This window comes from Tachysurus vachellii, chromosome 6 (assembly GCF_030014155.1).
Source record: "Tachysurus vachellii isolate PV-2020 chromosome 6, HZAU_Pvac_v1, whole genome shotgun sequence".
NCBI lineage: Eukaryota > Metazoa > Chordata > Actinopteri > Siluriformes > Bagridae > Tachysurus > Tachysurus vachellii.
The window spans coordinates 17,811,814-17,838,245 of record NC_083465.1 but is presented as its reverse complement, the minus strand read 5'-3'; the positions used below and the strand labels follow the sequence as shown (position 1 = coordinate 17,838,245).

The following is a 26,432-nucleotide window of genomic DNA, read 5'->3' as shown; positions in this document are numbered from 1 at the left end:
GTTCTTAACAGCCCGGGTAAGGTTTCTGTGGATACTTTTAGTGTTGATAGTCTTAATAGCTCATTTCTTTATTTTGAATGTCTGCTCCTATTAACCCCAAATGGCAGCAAGATCAATGGCCTGTGAGATATCATCCAAAGGCCAGCACCTTGGACCTAAAGTCAGGTAAAATGCTGACACACTGTGGTCTATGTAGGTTGAGAGATTGCAAATAGAATTTCCGCTATTAAGGCTGTATATTTAGTCCATGTCAAGGTACTTCAGCCCAAATAAATGGAATGAACCTGTCCATATAGACAGTGATTTACTGACAAGGATGTTGATGTTAAGTAATCCATCCAGATGGAAAATGAGTTTGCACCCGAGAACAAAAGGTGAATCATTTCAATTTGACTTAATTTGCAATTCAAGCATGAAATATTTAGATGTGAAACTGAAACAGACTGGATATTTGTGTACAGCTGTAGTGTAACTTTAAGTCTTACCTGCACAAAGTGTAATTGGCATTTACAGGTGAGGCTTTCAAAGTTAGCGTGAAAGGTGTGCTTAGGACCACAGACACACTTCCTGGTCCAACTTCCATGCTAGCCAAAGGTTGGTACAGACACTGCAGACATTGTGTGTGCATATTATTTTTAATTTTCATATTTTTACACCACTTCAGTACACACCACAGACATGTATTAGCATTTAAAAGGTAGATGTAATGTCAGTAATGTAATACTCTTTGATATATACTATTTAAAGTCCTTTGCTAATTATTCCATTGCTTATTGTTAGCAGTCCTTTTTAAAACTATTCCAGGCATTAAACATTTTATTTGTTTGATTATAACTATTATTATTTCCATTAACATAATTTGGCAGATGTCATCCAGAGCAACTTATAGAAAAACATATGTAGTGCCATGAGCTGATAATGACAAAAACAGTTCAAGTCCGTTTTTAAAATTATTATTATTATTATTATTATTATTATAAATAAGTGAGTAGTTTCTAAATACCTTATAACAGTAATCTGAGGTGTAGAGAACTTGAAGCCCATAGGACATCTGATTTTGGACTGTTAGTAACGCCTCATCCATTTTCAATGTCACTTCTGCAAATTAAAGATGATGCTGCTATAAAAAGAAACTGATTGTCTTTATAACTATCATGCTGGCCTATACAGAATATACTTAACATGTGCAGTTTTGTTTCAATGAATCAAGGGAATAAATTTTGTGTTAATATTGTAAGTGATACAACAATTATAAATAATTAAAATACTCCTATAACAAATTACCTCTGCTATTAAAGAACTGAGAAATATAAAATAATTCTATGCCAGGAATAAAAGATTATTTCTAGCCTTTCTTAAATTATGGCAAAAAAGGGGTCATTAGGATTAACACAACTCTCCAAACGATGGTGCACTGCCCAGACCACAGACAGAACATTGTTACTTTCAGATAAAGCTCTTGGTGCTATGATGAAAATGTGTAACTTCTACAAACATATAGCAGTCTGTTATGGCAAACTCAAAGGTTTACAAAGCAATGAAACTCCAGCGCAATTAAAGTGTTATAAATAATTCATTTTCAGATTTATGTATGTTACCTGTATTCATAGTCCTCTCACATTGTCCTGCTGTGAGAAGAACAATATAGAAAATATTTCTAAGGCTGCAAATCTCCATCGTCAGCTGAAAACCTGCTTCACTACTGAACTCATTTATTGTAGGTTACAGAAGATATAAACAAAAAGTTCAAAGGGCACAGAGGAGTGTTGGATATTCCCCAAGGTGGTTATGGCACTGTTTCAGTCATTGCCAATTCTCATAGCATATAGACTCATACTCTCATAACCTGTCTTAGTATCCGTCAACCAAACATACATGTATGTGCAGGGACAGGAGCTCTGAGTGCTTGTCAGAACCCATGTTTCACTATAACTGAATATATTAGACAATGAAGTTAATAGAGTGGTTAAGGTAGACTGTTTAAGATTCTGAGCTAGTAATTGCTCATATGTTTGTGATAAAGACTCCTATTCTTCTACTACTCAGTTGCATGACTTGAATCAAGGCTCAATAAAAAATTTTGGATAAATGAATATATTTTCTTCTATCCTTTCTTGTATATGATTTTAATAGGCTAGATAATAAAGTAAGATAATCTATACTGCTGCCCTGTCAAGACAAGGCAACAGACAACAGTGTAGGTTATATTTCTATCCCAATCTGAGAATCATCCCTGGCTCTTGGTATGTCTTTGAAAATGCATTTCATTCTTGATCATAAAGAAAGTATACCTATGCTTCCTTTGAAGAACTTTGGCCATCTCCACATATGTCGCATTACATGTAAACATTTCAATACTGAATCTTCCAATTAGTGTGCAGTAAAGTTCAGGGGTATTTTTTATCAAAAATACCTGAACTAGCTCAGTATCTTATCTTATATGAGGAACCTATACTGAAAGTAGACAGGACCTATCTAATAGGCAGATGGAATCATGCATAGTCTCAATTGTCACGTCCAAGTGCTGCTCACTGTGTCGTCATTCTGAAGAAAATCTTTGAGTTGTATGCGTTTGAAATTGAATCAATGAGCTAAACTTGACCTTTCTAAGATGGCGGCATTGTTGACGTGTCCAGCTTAATTTACAGCGAACTATATGTCTACGCCCTCAGTAATGACTTTTATTCAATCATTTTTCAATAGTTCACTTTGGAACAACCCCACAAAAGTCCTTTAAAGCACTTTTTTTGCACCGTATTTTTCTTATATTCATCTGTGTGCGGCGCTGCAGCTGGATAGAGGCTAATTTCTGCTAGCCGTTGTTTATAATCCCTACCCGTATTGTGATAAACCCCGCCCCTTTTATAGATGGCGAATAGAAACGGGAGGATTCGTGTAAATAATGGGATATTGACGAATAGTAGCACAGAGGGCGGAATTTGTGTAAATACGTTTATGGGGACGTTTTAATTCAGAAGAGGAGAGACGAAGATACTGGAAAGCAGCCCTTCTCTGAAAGAAAACATGGTAGGACTTATTATCCTACAACTTCAGTTATTATATTAAGCTCTGCCTGGTTGATAGTGTGCATTTTATTAAGGCTAAACAGGATACAACGAGCTTCACCTGTTGCTGTTGTATCTACAGTATACAGTATGTACTAACAGCACATTCTGTAACCCTTTTACACTTTCAGACATGTTACGTGTGCCAGATTTTTCATGGGCTGTATGTACATTTGTGTGAGTCACGTCTTTACGTGCTGGACGCATGAAACACGTCGCAGATTAAGTTGTTGCTAAGAGACGTGTTGATTGACGTGTGAGGGTATTATCAGCTTCATTGTGTCACAGTTTGCTGTTTAACACAGGAAAGTGCTGATGCTACCTATTCAGACTCAGACTTACAGCTGCACACAGAGTCTTCACAGAGAAAATGCCACTGATCTCAGATTACAGGATGCTCATTAAGTCATTATTATTTATTAGCCATGATGCATCAATGCTCTATAAACTATACCATCAGTTAAACTATATCATCAGTTAAACTATATCATCAGTTAAAGTGGCTTTTTCCAGAAATCCTTTAACTTAAAAAATAACCACTTTCTTGCTTTACCATTTGAAAGTAGGATTATGTGTTAAACTCGTGATCTCATGGGCCTCCTATAAGGTATTTGATTAAACAGGAAAGGATTAAATAACTCAGTGTGACCTCAAGTGAAACATGGTGAAATCTCCTAAACCTGGAAAGGCAAGTCATCATTGCATCCAGATGAGCTCCACTGCAACCAATCACAGGGCTGCTTTATGTAACGTCCCCCTGCTGAAAAATTGTAACTCTTGCATTGCTGTTTAAATTTTAGTAATGCAAAGTGTTTAGTAATGTAAATGTATTTTAGTATAATTGAATTTCATATTTTATTTATATTTGTTAACATGTTTTATAGTAATAAATCGAAACAACATACTGTGTGCTTTGAAATGAGGTGGTATGTAACCAAAGGTAAAATGGATAAAGTGGCCTTTATTATTTTAATTATATTGTCAGGCTCTGCAGTTAGAACACATTTATGGCAACATAGTATTTGTAACTAGGTGTCCGTTGTAACTACACAGGCCGGTAAGATTCAGGTTCTGACTTTGGACGAGAGAGAGCAGCTCCTCCCCATGCTCCGCAGCACACAATGGGCTGAAGTGGTGGGCAGGGATGCCCTTTATAAGGAGTTTATTTTCAAGGACTTTAACCAGGTGAGTTATCCACATAAAAAGTGTTGGCAGTGTGCGCACAGTATATGTGCTGCCTATAAAACTGTTGGCACAAATGGCATCATTTCAGATGAATAATCTGAATGACTTTCTCTCTTAGGCCTTTGGTTTCATGACTAGAGTAGCACTACAGGCCGAGAAGATGGACCACCATCCCGAGTGGTTTAATGTTTATAATAAGGTATGTATGTACTATTAAATGAAGCATTTTCATGCTTATCATAAGCAATGGTAATTCATTTAAGAGTTTGCCAGTAACACCACCTCCTACCTGATTTTCTGTTTGCCAGGTTCACATCACTTTAAGCACACACGAGTGTGGAGGACTGTCTAAACGTGACATTACACTTGCTACTTTCATTGATCAAGTCTCAGTGTTGTAAGGATGACTCATTTATTTTGGCAGAAACAGACCAGAACCTGTAGATCTCACACTGCTGAATTAAATGTGTTTTGTTGGTAGGGTTTTCCAGATACAAACTAATCCAAACCATTGAAAAAATCTTTGAATCCCTATTACACAGAGTATCAATAAAAACACAGTATACAGTATCTGTCAATAGAACACTATGGTGAAAAAGAGCTATATGTACAGGATGGTCTTGTGTCTTATAGCTGTAACCCTGTATTTTCCCTGTCCTGAAAAAGTATTGTGCCTTTATGTTCTATTCAGTGAGCACAGGGTACTGCTTGTCCTCAACCACTGTGATGAGTAAGCCTGCAAATGATTTCCAAAATAAAGCAGTGCTTTTGAGTCAATGACTCTGAATGTATACTGCATATCTGCACACACTGTCTTTTCCCAAACCTGTTACACAAAAAATAGGCAAAGCAGATAGCATGAGAGAGTAATAGAGCTTGAATCGTTCAGTGGGGCAGCTGACACTCGCATACAAATTAGGTTGAATTAAAAAATCAAGAAATAGGAGCTCTACTTCAATGTGGAACTATTTCTGTTTCTGGAATTCATGTTTATCAGCTTTCGCATGTCACATATACTGTATATCTTCCAGTCTTTTTGCTGGTAATGTAATGCAAGAACAAGCAAAATGATCATGAAAGAAACATAGGTATATACACATATACAATAAACTAGCAGCTTACAACTTTTCTCCATAAACCAGGGTAATACTGTAAATCATCATTAACAGTATGCAGTGCTTTGCGTTTCCATCAGCTCAACTCCACCTGCCATTCACATAAACATGTAGTGGGACAACTCACAAGATCCTTTATGATGCTTTTGATTACAGTTTTAGCATAAGAGGAGAGTACTGATTGGCAATTTATAACTGAAGACCTAAAGACGTATGATACTCGATTTTCATGATGATATACAAACTGCCAAAAGAACGTGGTTGATTAAAAAAAAAAAAAATCTTGGCATGCAGTGGCATGTTTATTAAATGTGCTATTTTTCAAACAGTAAAAAATGTATAAATGTATAAATATAAATTCTATGTATTGTATAATTATATTGTTTAAAATAGCATTTTTATAATATAAAAATAAGATTTTGTGCAATATGCCATGTAATATCAAGATCATATCATAGACTTAAAATGAGTATTACCATCATTAATAATAATAATAATAATAATAAATTTCAACACACTCTTCCATTATTTTATTCCAATTTAATGTAAACCAATACAAATTTTACAGTATGGAAATGATACAACAACAGACAAATGGATTTTCAAAATACAACTTTATTGTTTTCAAAAACAGGCTATTATGGTAAGTGGATATGGTCTGGTTCGAAAAAGGCCCTCTCCCTGAGGCTGCTCTAAACATTCGCTAGCACTAGAGCCTGCCAAAAGACATACACGTGAACAGCGTGGGTCATCAGCTATAGATAATCATAACCATGAAAGTCAGCGGATACTCCAGATTTCAAACTTGAAGGTGCCTCAATTTTAGGTAGTTATATTGCTTGCTTGGTGCCTTTAAAATATTTCTGTGGTGGCAAAGCGACAGCTGCTTTAATTATAAATACTGAATATGAAAATAAGTTTTAAAAATATTCTTGCTATTACAAGTAGTGTAACTTTGCACATCAACAGTTAAACCTAGCTAAATGTTATGATGTTACGAACCATTGTAGCCCTGTGTTAACATTTATTAACACTCAAAAATAATTACATTATTGAAATATGAGACCCTACATTAGTAATGTATAATGGAAAAACACACATAGTGGTCACAAACATTACAAATACATACAGAATTAAAACAGCCAGTGAGGTCTGCAGTCAGGATTCAGTGGTACCGTATCATCATCATCTCACTACTGATCCAAGAGCACTTTTCCCTTTATATACTTTAGAAACTTCAACAACAATTATTTCTTACACATGTATCCTTCTCGGATAAGAAATATCAAATTTCTACCAATATTAATTTCTGGAAAAAAAAAAAAAAAGAAATGATCCCCTCCTAACCATCTCCCAAGGAGTTCAAACAATTCCTCACTGTATTAAGTGGCCAGTAAACTGAATAATTAATATGTGGAATGAGAACATTTATTCCAATACTTGTGATTATAAAGAAGTTAAAATGTTAAAATGTAAAGTTGGAACAAATTCTGAGGTAGACATAATGTGGGGGCAGGATCAGTAAATCATAAGGAGGACACTAACAAAAAACCATCTTATAACTTGCTTCAATTATAATGAACAAATTTTTTTAACAGCCTATTAAAATGAGAAATTTAACATTACAAAAACTGGAAAGTTTTTTTGTTATTCAAGTACACCTGAGTAGTACTTCAAGTTTCATTAGATGATTTTGGAAATATTTATTAAAAGAAAAACGTAAAACGTTGCTTGATCCATTTTCATGATGGAATAAAGCTGTACAGTTATCTGATTATGATCAGCACCAGCACAAAGGATGGACTGGAAATTAAAAGCTTTTTAACATGTTTCAGTTTTGTTTTCATGAGGCCAATGTCTGTGACAACTGTACTGTTACTCTGAAAAGTGAACTGAAATATTTTAAGGGACATTCATTTTGCAGTTAGCAATAAAAGGTTTGAGAGTTTTTACTAAATCGTGTACTTAAATCTCTACAAATGGCTCAATCAGTGAAGCCTGAGCGCTCAGCTAGAGCATTTACCTGGAGGAATGTAAAATACATGAGAAGTGTCAACAGACCCATACAACAGAACCTGAACATATAATGACACTTGTTTAAAAAAAAATAACAGTCCCTGAACCTTCTGCACTGACGTTGATACCACAGATTTTACGGACGGACAGATTTATCGACAGTAAATCATCTTGAAGAAAATGCCCATAGTGAATGGGGTTAAATGGCTTGTGTTGTTAATTAGAAATAAGTAAATAAGTGATTGAAATGAACAAAACCATCAGTACGTAAATGTGATGAGCAGCCCATGGGCAGTCATGCTAGACTCAGTGGGTTTGAGAGTTCCCATTCATGTGGTTCTTCTTCTTGGTATGGTTGTTACTTTGGACCTTTTTAACCTCAGTGCTGTAGAGGCAATCCAGGAAGCCGCATGATACCTCCGTCACCATTGACCGATCAGGGATGGACTGGGCCATTCCATAAACTGCCCCCTAAACACAGGCATTAATTTGTGATCAATAAAAAAGAAAACGTGCATTATTTTATCTTACAGAATTAAGTAAAGAATAAATCATAACGGTCTGTTCTGTTAAAAGTAAGATTTTAGACTTTATTAGACTTTATTGTAGAACCAGTTAAACTTTAGCATCTTAAATGCATGACAAAACAATTTTTTTAGAATGCTTATAATTAAAGAGATGTTTAAAACTCACCATTCCAGTGGTCTTCTCCTTTGGATTTTTCATAATTTTTGCTACTTCCTCCTTTACATCTTTGACAAACTGCTCTGCAACACCAGGCTGTGTATGCAGCATAGTTACACAAATATGGATGCTGTGAACAGACAAACAGACATATGCAGCATTACATAACAGCAAGTTTGTTAACCTCACTGACAAAAACAATATTCCAAGAGTTTATCCAGTGGTTTTACCTGGATGGGAACTGGAGAGTATTTAGATTCCATCCCTTTGATGTGAGTGCATTGGATAAACGGAATATATCGAATACGTTGGAGCCTAAAGCCACCACTGAGACTTCTGGGTTTCCAAACACAAACAGTCCCTCCACGTTACAGACGCTAAAGAAAAAAAAAGTCTCAAATCAGTTCATTGACCAATATATACTGAAAATGCAATGATGGAAGGATGAAAGCCTGTCTGTCTTACCCTGCTGCAATGATGCGCGCTGTCTGAACAACCTTCCTGGTGGCCTCCACGTAGCCATTTTCTCCCATATGCATCATAGTGGCCCAGCAGGCAGCAATGATCCCACCAGGTCGAGAACCAGCTACGGAGGGAGATGCGTAAATTCCTCCCTGCCAATCAGGTGCTACAAAATATTGGTAGTGGCGATATTTCTTTTCTCTGTAGATCACCACTGACGAGCCTTTAGGTGCATAGCCATACTGTAAAGAATAAATCAACAGAGAGTTTGCCTTACATTTTATTAGTTTATCAAAAGACAAAAAACAAGCAAAAAATATTCATGTTCTATGTGAACACATTTCCAGCACAATACAATTTTTCATTCATTTTTAATTTCTGACCTTGTGTGTGTCTGCTGAAATGCTTGTGACGCTTTTAACTCGGAAGTCAAACGGCTCCAGCTTGAATCCGGCCTTTTCCATGAACACTATAAGGAACCCACCCAAGCAGGCATCCACGTGGAAGGGAATGTTGTACTTTTCTGCCAACTAAAATTGATTATAATTAATAATTAATTCAAAATATACGTTTGACATCTAATATTTATTAAATGATGATGTGGTCCGTTTGTCTCATGTGAAATATGAAACACTGTCTAATAATCAGACTCTTTTTACCTTCCCTACTTCCACAATGGGGTCAATGATCCCATGAGGAAACTGAGGAGCAGAGCACACCAACATGGCTGTGTTCTTAGAGATGGCTCTCTTCATGGCCTGGATTGAAATAAAGCAAAAATGATTTAATGATTATTGATTATAAATATTGAAGTCTATCTGTTTATCATCAAGTCATATGTACACTTCCAATTGTACCTTCACGTCGACTTTCATCGTTTTCTTATCCAAAGGTACATGAATCAATTTCATTCCAAAGTAGTGTGCTGCCTTGTCGAATGCTGCATGGACACTTACTGGTGCGATTCTACAACAAGAAAAAATGAAGACAACAGACATAGTTAGGCTCATGTCAGCGGTTCTGTAGGATTTGTATATTTGTAAATCAACAGGTTTGACCTGGCACTGTATGGCAGCCTGGGAAAATCATTCAGATACAGCCAGTGGTACATTTGTATGGGGTTTGCAGGTTTTTACGTCTACAACATGCATAACAACCATAACACAATGTAGCAACAATTTAACCTTTTTACTTTGCCTATGATTTTGTGCTGCAAAAATCACTTTTAGTACAAAGGCAGTTTAACTAAATGTTTTGATGACTTCCTCAAAAAAAAATAAAAAAATAAACAGTTTTCAAACATCACCACCTTATGAAGGGTTTCCCCCAAGCTGCTATACATTTATATAACAAACAGTATAACTTTATTAAATAGTGCTATGTTGGATAAAACACAACACTGGGAACATATCAGATTATTGGTGACTAAAAAAAACACATACATCTCTGGATATTCGATTCCTCTTTCATAAGCCAGGTCTCGGTATGCTTTACAGGCCATTAAAATGCTCTCGGTTCCACCAGAAGTGACCTAGATAAAACACACAAGACACACATGGCAGATTTATTACATGTTCACATTTATTGCACACACCTCTTTTGCACACATATCCCATATTTTCAGCTCTCCTCCTGCTTATTTTTATTAATGAGCAGAATTTTTTCCCCTCATACTTTTGTCTCGATTCTTACATTGCCAAAATTGTGCTTTCACAATTTGCTATTTGTGTATATCCCTCTACAGTTCCGTGAAACGCCAATATTTTCTGTTTTTAGGTCATGTGAAAACTATTTTTCTGATCATACTGACTCCTAACTGCTTTGAGAGTTTGATACTGTTAAAATCTTTAGAGCTTATAAGAAAGATATTTTGGCACATTTAAATGAGAATACAAAACGTTGAGCTTAATATTAATAAGAAAAAGTTACAAGAATTTAAAAAAATTAAGCAAAAATGGTATTGTGTTTTTAGATACAGGTAGATGAACGAGCATTATTTTTGAATCCAGAATCTAAGAGAAGTACAAACATTTGAACACAACTGTAAGAGTCTAGAATGGAAAATAAATGGTTTGTCAAGATTTTCCATGAGGCTGTTATTGTCATTTTAACCATTAATTATCAGTACATAGTGAAATGAAACAATGTTCCTGCATAAAGGCACAATTAATAATGTCATATCATTAATAATGAACAATGAAAATGACCTTACTGTGCCACATGACTCAGGACCACCATTGAAGAGAGAACACGTCATCCGCACCACCTCTGCCTCCATCTTTCTCACACCAGGGAAGATGTCTGGGTGGAGGGGATTACTCCAAGCAAACTCACCATATACCTGGCGACAGAGAATAAAGAGGCTCATTAACAACATACTCCAATATTACTCATAAACCCTGAGTTAAAGCTTAAACAAGATGGAATTTGATTAAATGCTACATAAAATCACAGATTTAGCAGTTTGTAACCACAAACAAATACAAAAATATAGTTTAAATAAGCCAGCACCTTCACCAGAAGATCTGTGAGCTTTTCATCTCCCCAGTAGACTGCCCCTGAAACCTTGCCTTTGGACCACTGCACTTCATCTGAAATGAAACAAACAAACAAAACACAAACAATTGTATTTATTGTAAAGTATTCTCATCAACATAAAGCACACACATACATAAAACAATGAATACTGATGTATACTTAAACCTGGTTGTACACTGTGATTAAAGCAGTCTTTTAGGATATTTACTTGTCAGGTACAAGATTAACTGGATTAAATCTTAAGTGAATAATAACAGACTGCGCCTCTAATGATAGACCTGCATGTTAAGGTTCTGCTCATGTCACCAGTCAGTGCAGTCTGGGCTTGTGTTGAAAATTGGGTTGCACAAGTTGGCATGTTCATCAAAGTGAGCATGTTTGTGCATGGCACTGGGTGACATAAAAACAAATGGGAATGCTACAGATACAGTAGTAACGGTGGTGAAATGTAACATGTTGGTGGCTGTCAGATTGTCACACTAAGATTTTAAGAAAAACTTTGTCATGGCCTGTCTTTAATCACAATGGCACTAAATTGGCCATCGGTGAACATGTGACACAATACAATCTAAAAGGGCTAAACCTGACCAATTAATTGTTTTATGAGGTTTGATTGCTGTCTGTGGCTGGCAACTGTACAGTGTAAACCTTAGGCTGTATGCAATCAATATTTTGCATGCACCCTAACACAACACACTTGAACTGACTCACTCAGTGACTGGTACTCTCTGATGTTGTCTAGGACTTGTTCCTGTGTCAGGCCCTGTGTTGGCAGGCACTTTGTGTAGCTCATTCCTTCCTTCAGTGTGCACAGGATCATTGACATGTCATCTAGAGCCTTGTTCAGCTGGTTCTGAATCTTCAAAGACAAACAGACAGACAAAAAAAAATCATCATCAATTACTAATCCAACTAATTAATTACTAACATCAATTAATAATCCACCCACAGTACTGATACGCACAGAGTGTCTTGGAGATGAACCCGGATATTAACTTTGTTACTCTTAATATGGGAAAAGGTATGTGAACACAAACATCACACCCCAAACTGTTGCCACAAAACTTTAGACATCTGGCACAAAGAAACTCGTATCCAGAGTGACACACATTTTTTATCAGATTTTTATACAGCTGAGCAATTGAGGGTTAAAAGCCTTGCTCAGGTGCCCAGTGGTGTTGGCTTGGTGGTCCTGACATTTAAACTTACAATCAGTACCTTCCAATCAGTAGTCCATGGCCTTAGTCACTGCGCTACCACATCCCCCATTTGAAGCACACAATTGTCTACAATGTATCTGTATGCTGTAGTATTAATACAATTCCCCTTGAAATTAAGAGCAACAAATCTGTTCAAGCATGCTAATGCCATAAAGATATGGTTTGTCAACCTTGGAGTGGAAGAACCTAAGTGGCAAACACCAAAACCCGATCTCAACCCCACTGAACACTTCTAGGGTGAAATGAAACATTAACTGTATGGCAGTCCTTTTCTCCTAACATCTGAGCATAATGTTTTTGTTGCTGAATGGGTAGAAATTCCAGCTAACTCACTCCAGTGGTAAACCTTCCCAAGAGAGTGGAGGCTTTCAGTAATTTTTTTTAATGATTTTTATTTTAGTCTACAAATTTGAATACTCATAATAGATAGTACAGTTAAACAGTTATGTGATTATGAAATTATAGTCTCGGTTTTCTAACAAACTAAGAATAATAGGGGAAAACTAATTTTCAAGGAGATACATAATATTTCTGAGCAGCTGATGACCCAGATTACCTCCTAATATCACAGTGCTATGATATAAAAGTGTGTCAAAAAGTTTCACTCATGCTGCACACTGGTGAGGATGAGTCAGAATGTAAGAGCAACAACAAAAAACCTTGAAACCTCTTTTGGGGAAGCATTCGAAAAAAGAGAACCACGCAACACTTACTGATGTGCTTATGAACGGGATTTTTCTGAGGAGTCGAAAGCACTGCTTCTTGGTTCTAGACATCAGACCTGCAGACAAACAGCAGAACATGTGACAGATTTTTTTAGAGACTGATATGCTTAAACATCACAAAAAAACAACCAAAAAAAAAAAAAGAGAGACTTCAGGTTTAATAGAAAATACAGTGCCAGGCCTGAATATCTTTATACAAATATATAATTTATAGATATTACAAATCCAATTACCTACTACATTAATCCTTTTTTACTTTCAAAATTGGCCCTGTTAAAAGGATTTGATTAATTAAATGTCCTGCTGCACAATGATATGAATGTTACATGACAAGCTTATATGTCAATTACACCATATTGAAAAGGCTGAAAATGAAGCATAATATGGTGATTATAGAGAGCAGAAAAAGTATGCATAATTATGTAAATCTCATCCAAGTGCTGGCTGGAGACTTTTTTCCACCGTCTGTTAAAAATCTAGACTACTGAGTGATAAAAAAAGCTACACTAATCTATAAAATTATTCTGCAAAAATGATCTTGGAAGCCTTTATGTAAAATTCTACTAGCAAGTGACTGAAAAGCTGGATTTACTCACTCTCCTTCTGAAACAGGAAGCCTTTGAGCCATACTGCCGCAAGAGTAGACACCAATGTTGATGCGATGAGCTGCCATGGCTCCAATCCAGCACACACTGAGTTAATGTAGTACTTAAACTCCTCACAGTACAGGAGGAGCATCTCCTTATACACCTCCAGAGCACTCTGTCAACAAAATGAGAAATTGAGTGTTAGCGTTGTCTCCTCACAGCTGGAGAACAACAGGTTTGATCCTGAGTTTGAATGACTCATTTTCCTTGATTTCCTCTGGGCTCTCCAAACTCTTCCCACTGTAGTCAGTTTGCTTGGTAATGCTACCTTGCCCCTAGCTGTGAAGGCGTGTGTGCATGGTGCCTTGTGATGGACTCGTGTCTAATCCAGAATATAATCCCGTCTCATGCCTAGTGATACTGTGATAAACTCTGGCTCTTGATTTGTCATGACACTGACCAGGATAAAGCTGTTACTGAAAATAAATGAATTTGTGAAAAATGTTATTTAAAATACAACTAATTTTAAACTATGAGTACACAATGTACTCAAGGTTAGTGGGAAACACCTGAGAGGGTCATGAAACAGGTTTGTTTACTGTGGTCAAGAAACCGGTTCTGTTGCTATATATTCAAGAAAGATCATCTTGCTATGATGATCCCTTTTGAACATTATACTTTCCCTAGTGAATGAAATCATTTTTAGCAGTATAAAGACTGTTTCTGTAATATAGTAGCAAGACAATCACCAGCTCCATGTACACAAATTCTAACAATAGTGGTACCATCCAGTGGAAACCTGACATTGTACTATTAGACACTTTTTACTGTTTCTTATCAATTATCACAAGACCTATGACCGACTGAACAGACAGTGCAATATCCAAACAGAATCATACAGCATACGCTTGCAAAACTATCTGCAAAAAAATGATGCAAGAGCATTTATGAAAACCTGGCGATTTTTCACAGATAAGGTTTTTTTGTGCTTTTGTTTATTTCCCCATTAAGCATTACTGTAAGTTACTGACTATATAATTCATAATTATAATTCAGATTTACTTTAAATAAAGGCTTTGATAAAAGCTGCACATTGCAATATGTAATTCTATCTTTTTCACACACCTTAGGTTAGATTACAATGCTAGGTTAGGCTGATTCACTAGATAATATCCTAGATAAACGTACATTTACAATCGCTGGCTCAAAGTATCAGCACAAAGAGCTATCCTGAATAACCATGGCTGACTGCTCTTGATGAGATATCTCTCAAATATATCTGATCAAAACTGGTATGTAATTATAATATCACTAAACTGTATTACAGAAATGACATGAAATTAAATGTAATTGAATGAGAAGTCTACTGTATTTAAAAGCTATTCCTAGATCGAAATACTTGGTGGTGGGAATAAACAAGCAGAAACCACCAGGTATCACCAAGAGACCACGTAACAACATGCAAAACGTGTTCTGTTGCTAGTGTCTCTAATAGAAACCAAAATGTGTACTGATATGGTGGCTCCATCCAGTCCACACTCCTCAACAAAAGTGGAAATCACACATTACTTTTACTTTTAGGATTATATGAGGGATGATTAATCCTGAAGTTGTTGGAGCAGTTCCTGCCCAAGAACACACCCAGTCAAAAGAAGTTTATACTCTAAGCTGACAAGCCTGATGTGGTGAGCCAATACTAGAAAGCAGTTTAACAGGTAACAGAAAACAACAGAAACTCTTGGCTGGGATATATGGACCTTCAAAGAAACTGCAAGAAAGTATCCAAAATAACACTGAGGCCACATATGAACATGATATTACCTTGAGACCCTTAAGACCCCTTACATAAGACCCTGCATAACTGTTTATATGTGTAGGTTCAATATTCATTCCCCACAAAATCAATATTTTCAGTTTTCAAGACAGAATTTTCAAAATGAGATAAAACCAAAAGACTCTATTGTGAAATTTAACATGCCGTCACAGAGCTAGATTTTTGGGTCTGCTGTGCAACGATTTCCTAAGCCAGTTCCTCAAACTGGCTTTTAAGACACTCAAAATAACCATGCCCATATTTATAAGGCACTATCATCTACACCAATAAAACAAGCTTTTTGTCACGTCTCTTTTGGTTCACAAAAGAGATCAGCTCAGAAACTGAAGTGTCATTGGTAATAAACAGGCTGATATTAAGTTATCTTTGGAGGGCAAAAGGTTAAGGTTTCAAGACACCACACTTGTCTGCTTTTGCTCATGGGATAGGCAACCCCGACCTGTGTAAAGCAGATACTGCAGATCAACACACACACACAAAAAAAAAAACACTATACTGTCTAATATGTCCAACTAATGATCTGGTAACTGGGATGGATGGCAAGGGAAGTTTATGTAAACAGACGTCAGTTCCAGAATGTGGATGCCCTTTGTGAAGCCGTCTTCATGACATGGAGCAACTTAAATTGTGTGTGTAATTGTGTGTGTGTGTATATATATATATATACACACATTTCTTTTATTAAACTGGAAAATAAATGTACTTCCTTCCCCCTGCATATTTGAGCTGTCACAGTTGATTTTTGACATGTAAACAAGATCCAACTTTTCTGCCACTCTGTTGTGCCATTGCACAAGACAAAACAACCTGCATATGCACCCTTGCATGGGGAGCTTTTCAAGAATTTTGAGTCTAAATGAAGCTCATATTTCTATGAAGACAACAAACTGTTAATTTAACACCAATGTTTTTTCTTCCTTGTTAATTACTGAAACAGAATCAGAATTCTGATCAGAATCCAAATCTGAAGGAGCTTTGTTTAAATTAGCTAAATTCTTAGGCTTTATGTACAAAAAAAAAAAAAATAAAAAAAATAGCGTTAGGATTTGACTTAACTCAAAACGAGAATATCACAGAATGCCTTTGTATCTATTCTTATGTGATTTACATGACAGTGTGCTGCTTCATTTCCAGATATTCTGACAGACATTATCAGTGTATGACAAAGTAAACCATGACAGCCAGAACCCCTGCATTACTTAACAAATCACAAGGGCCTGAGTCAGCCTGTGAAACAGTGCAGTAAAAGTAGCTGTGCCCAGACTTCATTGTATATTGGCAATAATAGCTCTTCCTGTATGTTTGTGGCACACACAGGGAGTTTCCTGATGGAGAAGCACACAATGAAGTGTTTCAGTGGGAAATTTCCCTCACCACACCTGCAATGGCTAAAAGTGAATAAAAATATAACAAAAACAGTGTGGTTTTGACATAACTGTCCTAAGAGTCTGAACCTAATCTAGTTGTTTTAATCATTCAAGCTTTTTGCACGCACTAAGCCAAACTGTGATAGCTTCTGCCATAACTCAAATCACAACACTTTCAAATCAAAACACATTCAGATTTTGAACACACTGTTTGTATAGAGGATCTCTAGACCAGAATAAATAACACTAAACTATACATTTACTTGTCATTGTGTTAGTAACCTCTCTCTCACAATATACTGTGTATCTTTTACCTAGAAATAAAGTGAATATAATGATCCATTATTTAAAGTACAAAACAATGCCCCTTTAAACCTAAATGATACACAATAAAGGTACACACGTTGTACCACCCTGTCGACCAGGAAATGTACAATTTAGTACCTTTTTTCTCTTAGAGTGCACTTTTTAACTTTATATATATAATAACATAATAACAGTGTTTGCTCATTATGAAGCTCCAACATGAACAAATAAACACTAACTATTCCTCCTTGTAAACTGATCAGCTGCAATGTGTCAGTCTGTGACTTGGCTTGCAGAAGGTTATTATCTGGTGCTCATTTATTATTTTACTATAAAACAAACCACGACACAACGATAAATAACAAACTTGTTATTAGTTTCTGACCGCACATTAAAACTAATGAGTTACAAAGTTGCATCAGATTCACTTACCGTGTAGTCCATGTTACTCCTGAAGAACAGCTTCTCTATTAGTGAAAAGTCAAACACTGAGGTCTTTTGTTTGCGTGGTTATAAAGAGCGACGGTCGATTGAGCTACACAACAATCACGGGCTCGACCTCAGGAAGTGCACACCGGTAGACGTATCGCCTTTGCACAGATCTACAAGCCACGGGATATCCTCAGACACACAAACTCACACTCGCACATGAGCTAGAGATCAGTGCAGTTTCTGAACCTTCTACAACGCTACACTTCTGTTGAATGTGACGTTTTCCCGGAAGACTGTTGACGTTCTTTTCAGTGATTGGCTGCTTTTATGACGTCACTGCGTGTTAGAAGCAGTGACTGTTGATAGAATGAGAATTTTAGGTTTGTTTACACACAAAAGGAATTTGGTTCCAGCTGTTTATAGCCTCAAGAAGCTTTAGCTACAGGAGGGCTGTTTTTTTAATGATTTTGTTCTAGTTTTTTGTCAGTTTTGTGGTTTTATTATGATATCCTCGTGTCCTTGTGAAATAGTGTTTGTTTTAAAAACTGGACTGTGTTCAAATATCTTTGTTCTGGTTATATACTAAATATTAATTATTGTCATTCACAAAATATTTGTTGTCTTTGTGGTCATGCTTTTGGTTTATTTGTTCTGTACTATGTGTTGTTAGAGCTGTTGACAGGTATTATTACAAAGCATGCTAAGTTAGCTGAGTTCTGCTAACTCACTGTTCTGGGGCAGGAGTCAGGTTTCTTTTCCTGCACCCCTTTGTTCCTCAGTCAGATTGTGTTCCATATTCCACATACTGTACTGTCAAACCGAATGGCAGGCCTGTGGCTAAATGCTGCTGCCATAGTTGTCCTCTGTTACACCATACTATGTCACTAATATTCAGTTCAATTCAGTTTTTTTGTATAGCACTTTTAACAATTTCCCATTGTCTCAAAGCAGCTTTACAGAAGTTTGGAAACAGAAAAAGAAATAAATAGAAGAAGAAGAAGAAGAAAGAAAAATAAAGTGAATATATACAATTAAAGTTTAAAATTACTTTAAAAGCAAGCCCGAGTCGATGCGGCAAGGAAAAACTCCCTGAGATGATATGAAGAAACCTTGAGAGGAACCAGGCTCAGAAGGGAACTCATCCTTATTTGGGTGACACTGGACAGTCTTCTTCTTCTTCTTTCGGCTTTTCCCTTCAGGGGTCGCCACAGCGAATCATCTCTCTCCACCTATCCCTATCTTCTGCATCCTCAACACTTGCACCCACTAGCTTCAAATCCTCATTCATTACATCCATATACCTCCTCTTTGGCCTTCCTCTTTGCCTCCTGCCTGGCAGCTCCATGTCCAACATTCTCCTACCAATATACTCACTCTCCCTCCTCTGAACATGTCCAAACCATCTTAATCTTGCCTCCCTAACTTTGTCCCCCAAACGTCCAACATGGGCTGTCCCTCTGATGTACTCGTTCCTAATCCTGTCCAATCTTGTCACTCCCAAAGAAAACCTCAACATCTTCAGTTCGGCTACCTCTAGCTCCGACTCCTGTCTCTTCTTCAGTGACACTGTCTCTAAACCATACAGCATGGCCGGTCTCACCACTGTCCTGTACACCTTCCCCTTGATTCTTGCTGACACTTTCCTATCACACAGAACTCCTGACACCTTTCTCCACCCACTCCAACCTGCCTGCACTCGCTTCTTTACTTCTTTCCCACTCTCTCCATTACTCTGGACTGTTGACCCCAAGTACTTAAACTCCTGTACCTTCTTCACCTCTTCACCCTGTAACCTTACTGTTCCACTTCCCTCCCGTTCATTCACACACATGTACTCAGTCTTACTACGACTGACTTTCATTTCTCTTCTCTCCAGTGCAAACCTCCACCTCTCCAGGTTTTCCTCCACCTGCTCCCTGCTCTCACTACAGATCACAATGTCATCTGCAAACATCATCGTCCAAGGAGACTCCTGTCTGACCTCCTCTGACAACTGGTCCATCACTATAGCAAACAGGAAGGGGCTCAGAGCCGATTCCTGATGCAGTCCCACCTCCACTGTAAACTCTTCTGTCTGACCTACAGCACACCTCACCACTGTCCTGCTCCTCTCATACATGTCCTGCACCACTCTGACATACTTCTCTGCTACTCCTGACTTCCTCATACAGTACCACAGCTCTTCTCTTGGCACCCTGTCATACGCTTTCTCTAAGTCTACAAACACACAGTGCAACTCCCTCTGACCATCCCTATACTTCTCCATCAACATTCTCAGAGCAAAAATTGCATCTGTTGTGCTCTTTCTGGGCATGAAGCCATACTGCTGCTCACAAATTTCCACCACCTTCCTTAACCTAGCTTCCACTACTCTTTCCCACAACTTCATTGTATGGCTCATCAACTTTATCCCCCTATAGTTGCTGCAACTCTGCACGTCACCCTTATTCTTAAAGATCGGCACTAACATACTCCTTCTCCATTCCTCAGGCATCCTCTCACTTTCTAAAACCCTGTTGAACAAACTAGTTAAAAATTCCACTGCTGCATCTCCTAGACACTTCCAGACCTCTACCGGGATGTTGTCAGGACCAACTGCCTTTCCACTTTTCATCCTCTTCAAAGCCTTCCTGACTTCATCCTTTCTAATCTTATCTACTTCCTGTTCCACAGAGTTCACCCCTTCTACTCTTTTTTCCCTCTGATTTTCCTCATTCATCAGCTCCTCAAAGTATTCCTTCCATCTCCTCTGTACACTCTCCTCACTTGTGAGCACCCTTCCATCTCTATCCTTAATAATTCTAACTTGCTGCACATCCTTCCCATCTCGATCCCTCTGTCTAGCTAACCTGTACAAGTCCTTCTCTCCTTCTCTAGTGTCTAACCTAGTGTACAACTCGTCATATGCCTTCTGCTTGGCCTTAGACACTTCCCTCTTCACTCTGCGCTGTAACTCCTTGTATTCCTGTCTATTCTCTTCAGTCCTGTCCATATCCCACTTCTTCTTGGCTAATCTCTTCCTCTGGATACTATCCTGAACTTCCTCATTCCACCACCAAGTCTCCTTATCTTCTTTCCTCCTTCCAGATGACACACCCAGCACCTTTCTCCCTGTCTCCCTGATCACTTCTGCTGTAGTTTCCCAGTCATCCGGCAGCACTACCTGACCACCCAGAGCCTGCCTCAACTTCTGTCTAAATTCCTCACAACATTCCTCCTTTCTCAGCTTCCACCACTTAGTTTTCTTCTCTATCTTTGACCTCTTCCTCTTACAGACCATCAGAGTCATCCTACACACCACCATCCTATGCTGTCTGGCTACACTCTCTCCCACTACCACTTTACAGTCACTAATCTCTTTCAGATTGCCTCTTCTACAAAGGATGTAGTCTACCTGTGTTCTCCTACCTCCACTCTTGTAAGTCACTCTATGTTCCTCCCTCTTCTGAAAATAAGTGTTAACCACAGCCATGTCCATCCTCTTAGCAAAGTCTACTACCATCTGTCCTTCAAGGTTCCTTTCCTTAACTCCAAACTTGCCCATCACTTCCTCATCACCTGTGTTCCCCTCACCAACATGTCCATTAAAATCCGCTCCTATCACCACTCTCTCACCCTTGGGAATACTCTCAATCACCTCATCGAATTCACACCAGAATCTCTCTTTCTCCTCTAACTCACAACCTACCTGCGGGGCATAACCACTAACAACATTCAACATCACCCCTTCAATCTCTAACTTCAGACTCATCACCCTGTCTGGGTGACACTGGACAGTAAATAATGTAAATGTAAATAATGTCCTTTCTACAACAGTTCATACTAGTGCAACCGAGAGCTCCTGAAGAACTAATGGGTTATCGTAAACTCTGAGTTCAGCACAGACCTGATTGCTGATAAAGACCAGACCATACAGCTGAGTGACACATTGGTTCAAAAGAAGGCATGACAGTCTCCAGGCGGCTTCATCCACAATCCCATGAGACACTGGGATAAGCCTGCTACATTATTTGGATTACAAGTCCAAGACTAAAACCTGGACCCTTTTGTAGATCAAAGACTAGTCATAGGAAGAGCACAAGACACTGCAGGGTGTGGTTGATAAAATCTGTTTTGCTGGGTTTTCAAAACAACAGTGTGAATTCTGCCCTGGGTACCAAGGCCAGACTTTGGGCCCACTGCCATTGAGGCCTTTGAGAAAAGAGCACTGGTCTAAAAACCATGAAATCTGCAAGGCCAAATGAATCATCCATGCAACGCAATGCTTCAGCATGCCGACAGCCGCAGTTGGACCCCCAGCACTCCTCCCTTCCATCTCCAATGTTGTCACATGGAGATAGGAGGCTGATGACAGGATAGTTAAAGCCAGGAATATTGTTCATTATGCAGTTACTAAATCAGATTTGTACATTAACAACAATGTTACAGGGCTTCTTGGGGCTCTGGGGCTTATTGATATTAGACCCAAAAGAAGGTGTTCTTCTGGCCCAAGAAGATTGTTTTGTCTTGAACACAGACATGATTCAGTTTGAAAAACAAGGGTTGTACTTAATGGTCTTCTTTGTTCAGAAGAAGGGCAATTTTCATCCAATTCTTAGGGCTGAATAAGTTTATATTGTTTATCATTTCCATATGATAAGGTTATTAGATATACTTTATGGCATCTAGCAAGATCTGCATAATGTCTATATTCATGTGCCAATTGTATCATAAAACAGGTGCTTTTGTCTTTGACAGACTTCATATTAAAGGTCTACCCTTCCCTTAGTAGCACACTTGTTTCTGAAGCCACTTATGCTTCTTGTTTCATGAAGTCACCTTATCACCACACTATTATAATTATAATCATAATTATAATAATAATTATTACAGTCATATGCAAAAGTTTAGGAACCCCTGAATTTCCATGAATAAATATTTGTGTGTTTGGATCAGCAATTTCATTTTGATCTATCAAATAACTGAAGGACAGTAATATTTCAGTAGTAAAATGAGGTTTATTGGATTAACAGAAAATGTGCAATATGCATCAAAACGAAATTAGACAGGTGCATAAATTTGGCATTTGGCATTTTGTTTGGCATTTTGTTTTGATTTTCAAATCAATAATTGCCATTTTGTTGATTTGAATACCTGTAACTACTTAGCACTGATTAACTGGAACACACAATTGGTTTGGTGGCTCATTAAGCCTTGAACTTCATAGACAGGTGCATCCAATCATGAGAAAAGGTATTTAAGGTGGCCAGTTGGAAATTGTTGTTCTCTTTGACTCTCCTCTGAAGAGTGGCAACATGGAGGCCTCAAAACAACTCTCAAATGACCTGAAAACAAAGATTGTTCAACATTATGGTTTAGGGGAAGGCTACAAAAAGTTATCACAGCGATATATATCTGTCAGTGTCCACTGTGAGGAACATAGTGAGGAAATGGAAGACAACAGGCACAGTTCTTGTTAAGGCCAGAAGTAGCAGGCCACGTAAAATATTCGAGAGGCGAAGGATGGTGAGAACAGTCAAAAACAGCCCACAGACCACCTACAACATCAACTTGCTGCAGATGGTGTCACTGTGCATCATTCAACAAGTCAGCGCACTTTGCACAAGGTGACGCTGTACGGGAGAATGATGCGAAAGAAGCCTTTTCTACACACACACCACAAACTGATTCGCTTGAGGTATGCAAATGCACATTTGGACAAGCCAGCTTCATTTTGAAATAAGATGCTGTGATGAAACTAAAGATTGCGTTGTTTTGGTCATAACGAGGGGCGTTATGCATGGCGGCAAAAGAACACAGCATTCCAAGAAAAACACTTGCTACCCACATTAAAATTTGGTGGAGGTTCCATCATGCTGTGGGGCTGTGTGGCTGGTGCCAGTACTGGGAATCTGGGTAAAGTTGAGGGTTGCATGGATTCCACTCAATATCAGCAGATTTTTGAGAATAATGTTGAGGAATCCGTCAAAAAGTTGAAGTTGCACCGGGGCTGGATATTTCAACAAGACAACGACCCAAAACACTGCTCAAAATCTACTCTGGTATTTATGCAGTGGAACAAGTACAATGTTCTGGAATGGCCATCCCAGTCCCCAGACCTGAATATCATTGAACATCTGTGGGTGATTTGAAGCGGGCTGTCCGTGCTTGGCAACCATCAAACCTAACTGAACTGGAGATGTTTTGTAAGGAGGAATGGTCCAAAATACATTTAGCCAGAATCCAGACACTCATTACAGGCTATAGGAAGCGTCTAGAGGCTGTTATTTCTGCTAAAGGAGGCTCTACTAGATATTGATGAGTTTTCTGTTGGGGTGCCCAAATTTATGCACATGTCTAATTTTGTTTTGATGCATATTGTGCATTTTCTGTTAATCCAATAAACCTCATTTCACTACTGACATATTACTGTGTCCTTCAGTTATTTAATGGATCAAAATGAAATTGCTGATCCAAACACCCAAATATTTATAAATGAAAACTTTTGCATATGACTTTTAGTAGTAGTGTTTTATTAGTAGTATACCACAGTTTGATACATAATTATAATATCTGTTTAGCAGACATTATTATACTTGCCAAATCAGATTCTACCATGTTGCTATGTGTGAAACCTGCTCCTGTTAATGATTGTTTATGGTAGCTACAGTGGTAGTCCAGTTGGATGTGCTGGAACTACAAGCTTTTCATAACTGGGAAATAATAACAGCACACTCCACAACAAGTCATGTCTTTGTTTGATAAGAGGGGTACACTCTCTCATTTGGCTGGAACTGCAAAGCTTTTCTAACTAAATGGGCTCAGCCTGAAAGCAGTGCCCCTACAGAGACAGGCAGTTACCATGGACACCCTTACTTGGCTATAGGGAGCAGTGTGGTGGCACAGGGGGCATGTGTTTAGCATGACAGGCACTTTTAGGAGTTCATAGACTTATTAGGACTTACTAGAAGGGATGTGAGCCTCCATCTGCTATAATGACACATAAAACTGAAATGTGTGTTACTGAAACATGACTTTCACTAGTGATCAGAAAAAAATACTGGGAGAATGGTCATGGCAAAGCTCTGGTGATAAGCTTGCCTTGTATATGTTGGTAGCCAGATGACTCTGGTCTGCCTGAATGGATGTTTTTTCTCCATCATGTGAGAAAAATGATAAGTGATACTGCATGTATATATGTTTTTTATCAGTGGTTCTGGGAAACTCTGGGAAGTCAAGACTTTACACAGATTTTCTACCACAGAACTCTTAAAACCAAAAAGAACTAGCACTTGTAACTACATTAGGATGATTTTTGGGAAACTATTCTATTGTATGCACTATTATCAACATGTTGTTACTGAAATGTTTTAGGTATAGAAGAGATTGTATAAACTACTCAATTTAAATATCTAACACACACACTTCAACTTTGGAAGGATGCCTAATTAGCTGTTTAGTTAAACCAGATGTGTTTGGAGCAGGTAAACATTAACATATGCAATACATCGGATACTTCACGAGCCAGGTTTGGCACCTGGGCTTTAAACTTTTTAATTTGATATCACATTAAATGTACTGCATTGATCAGTTTTTACAAATAACAGCATTGGAAAATATCACATTGTTCAAAGTACTGGTTGACAACCGTACAACCCCTAATATGAATCTATTGAAAATATCGAAAATATATCACTGTAAGAAAATCATTTGAGATCTCACACAGACATGTCAGCTAGTATGCGCTACACTGACGCGTGAGGAACGCGTGGGGTCGCTGTACTACAGCTCTGCAGTTCCAATCGGATTTTGATATGACTAGGAGTTCTTACCAATACTATTTTAGTTATTATTAATAATAATATAAATAGAAACGAGGCCTTTATGTATATTATTTTTGGCACCTTTTACATAAAATGTATCGTTTTAATTAAAAAAGACAAACTCTTGCAAAAGGAACAATCTATTTAAGGAAAAAAGATTGTTATGTACAGTAGTCTAATTAATAATAGATTCTGCATATATATATATATATATATATATATATATATATATATATATATATATGTTAACTAGGAAAGACGAGTGCAGCTTTTCCCCAAGCGTAAAGCCCCTCATATTCGCATGGGGTACAAAAGCAATGAGCTGGATCGTGCTGGATCTGAATGTCTGTATGCAAACTACATAACTCTACAGTGCAATGTAAATGATCACAAAATTAAAAATATGACTAAATAGCCTGGAGGCATGGAGCGTAGAATTGATCCATCTCAGCTCCGCGGTCCCCAGTTCATGCCCTTTCGGCGCTGTGCATGTTTCCAATTGATTCTCCCAAAGCCATTCATACAAGTAGGAGGACTGGCCACCCCTTGGTTTGTGTGTGTGTGTGTGTGTGTGTGTGTGTGTGTGTGTGTGTGTGTGTGTGTGGGTGTGTTTGCGCGCGTGTGCACCTGATGGACTGGCGTCATATACAAGGATGTATTCTTGCCTTAGACCCATAAGCTCCCAAATGCACTGCGACACTTTTTTTTTAATTATAAAACAGCTACTGAAGAAGAATGACTGACATGAATAGCCAACATTGTATCTTTCCTCTTTTTTGAATGTCACTTTTCTCCAATAGGTTAGGCTATCCAAAAAATAATATCTGTTATTAAAATACTCACTCACTCACTCACTCACTCATTTTCTACCGCTTATCCGAACTACCTCGGGTCACGAGGAGCCTGAGGCGTCATTGGGCATCAAGGCAGGATACACACTGGACGGAGTGCCAACCCATCGCAGGGCACACACACTCTCATTCGTTATTAAAATACATTTTAACAATTGTATATGTACAAAATAAGATTATCCACTTTCTTTGTCACATTGATTTTTATATTAATATACATCTTCTTCTTCGTCTTCTTCTTCT

At 37.8% G+C, this 26,432-nt stretch overlaps 3 protein-coding genes across 6 annotated transcripts in view; 1 reads left to right on the top strand and 2 right to left on the bottom strand.

Moving 5' to 3' along the window:
- Positions 1–1,716, bottom strand: part of si:dkey-192p21.6 (uncharacterized protein LOC565246 homolog) — a 29,889-nt gene extending 28,173 nt beyond the window's left edge. For 2 of the 3 annotated variants that reach the window (XM_060872626.1, XM_060872628.1), the window contains exons 1-3: positions 1,599–1,716; positions 1,004–1,098; positions 486–607 (exon numbers count right to left, since the gene is read on the bottom strand). In XM_060872626.1, coding sequence (XP_060728609.1) covers positions 486–607; positions 1,004–1,098; positions 1,599–1,677 — 296 coding nt within the window. In that variant the 5' untranslated portion in view covers positions 1,678–1,716. Of the gene's footprint in view, positions 1–485; positions 608–1,003; positions 1,121–1,598 lie in introns of all 3 variants that reach the window. The other variant, XM_060872627.1, reaches the window with a different exon arrangement.
- pcbd1 (pterin-4 alpha-carbinolamine dehydratase/dimerization cofactor of hepatocyte nuclear factor 1 alpha) lies at positions 573–5,027 on the top strand. 2 transcript variants are annotated; one of them, XM_060872632.1, is made up of 4 exons: positions 573–594; positions 4,119–4,250; positions 4,369–4,449; positions 4,559–5,027. In XM_060872632.1, exons 2-4 carry the CDS (start codon positions 4,170–4,172, stop codon positions 4,649–4,651), a joined length of 255 nt encoding a protein of 84 aa, XP_060728615.1. In that variant the 5' UTR covers positions 573–594; positions 4,119–4,169; the 3' UTR covers positions 4,652–5,027. The 2 variants fall into 2 exon arrangements, with proteins under 2 accessions (XP_060728615.1, XP_060728614.1); XM_060872631.1 differs by lacking the exon at positions 573–594 and adding an exon at positions 2,871–3,027.
- Positions 5,028–5,962: 935 nt separating this feature from the next.
- Positions 5,963–17,695, bottom strand: sgpl1 (sphingosine-1-phosphate lyase 1). The gene is made up of 14 exons (XM_060872630.1): positions 17,537–17,695; positions 13,607–13,772; positions 12,999–13,066; positions 11,777–11,924; positions 11,039–11,118; positions 10,740–10,868; positions 9,970–10,058; positions 9,385–9,493; positions 9,187–9,285; positions 8,911–9,057; positions 8,531–8,769; positions 8,296–8,442; positions 8,075–8,195; positions 5,963–7,852 (listed from the first exon to the last, which is right to left on the bottom strand). Exons 1-14 carry the CDS (start codon positions 17,546–17,548, stop codon positions 7,688–7,690), a joined length of 1,719 nt encoding a protein of 572 aa, XP_060728613.1. The 5' UTR covers positions 17,549–17,695; the 3' UTR covers positions 5,963–7,687.
- Positions 17,696–26,432: the final 8,737 nt, after the last annotated feature.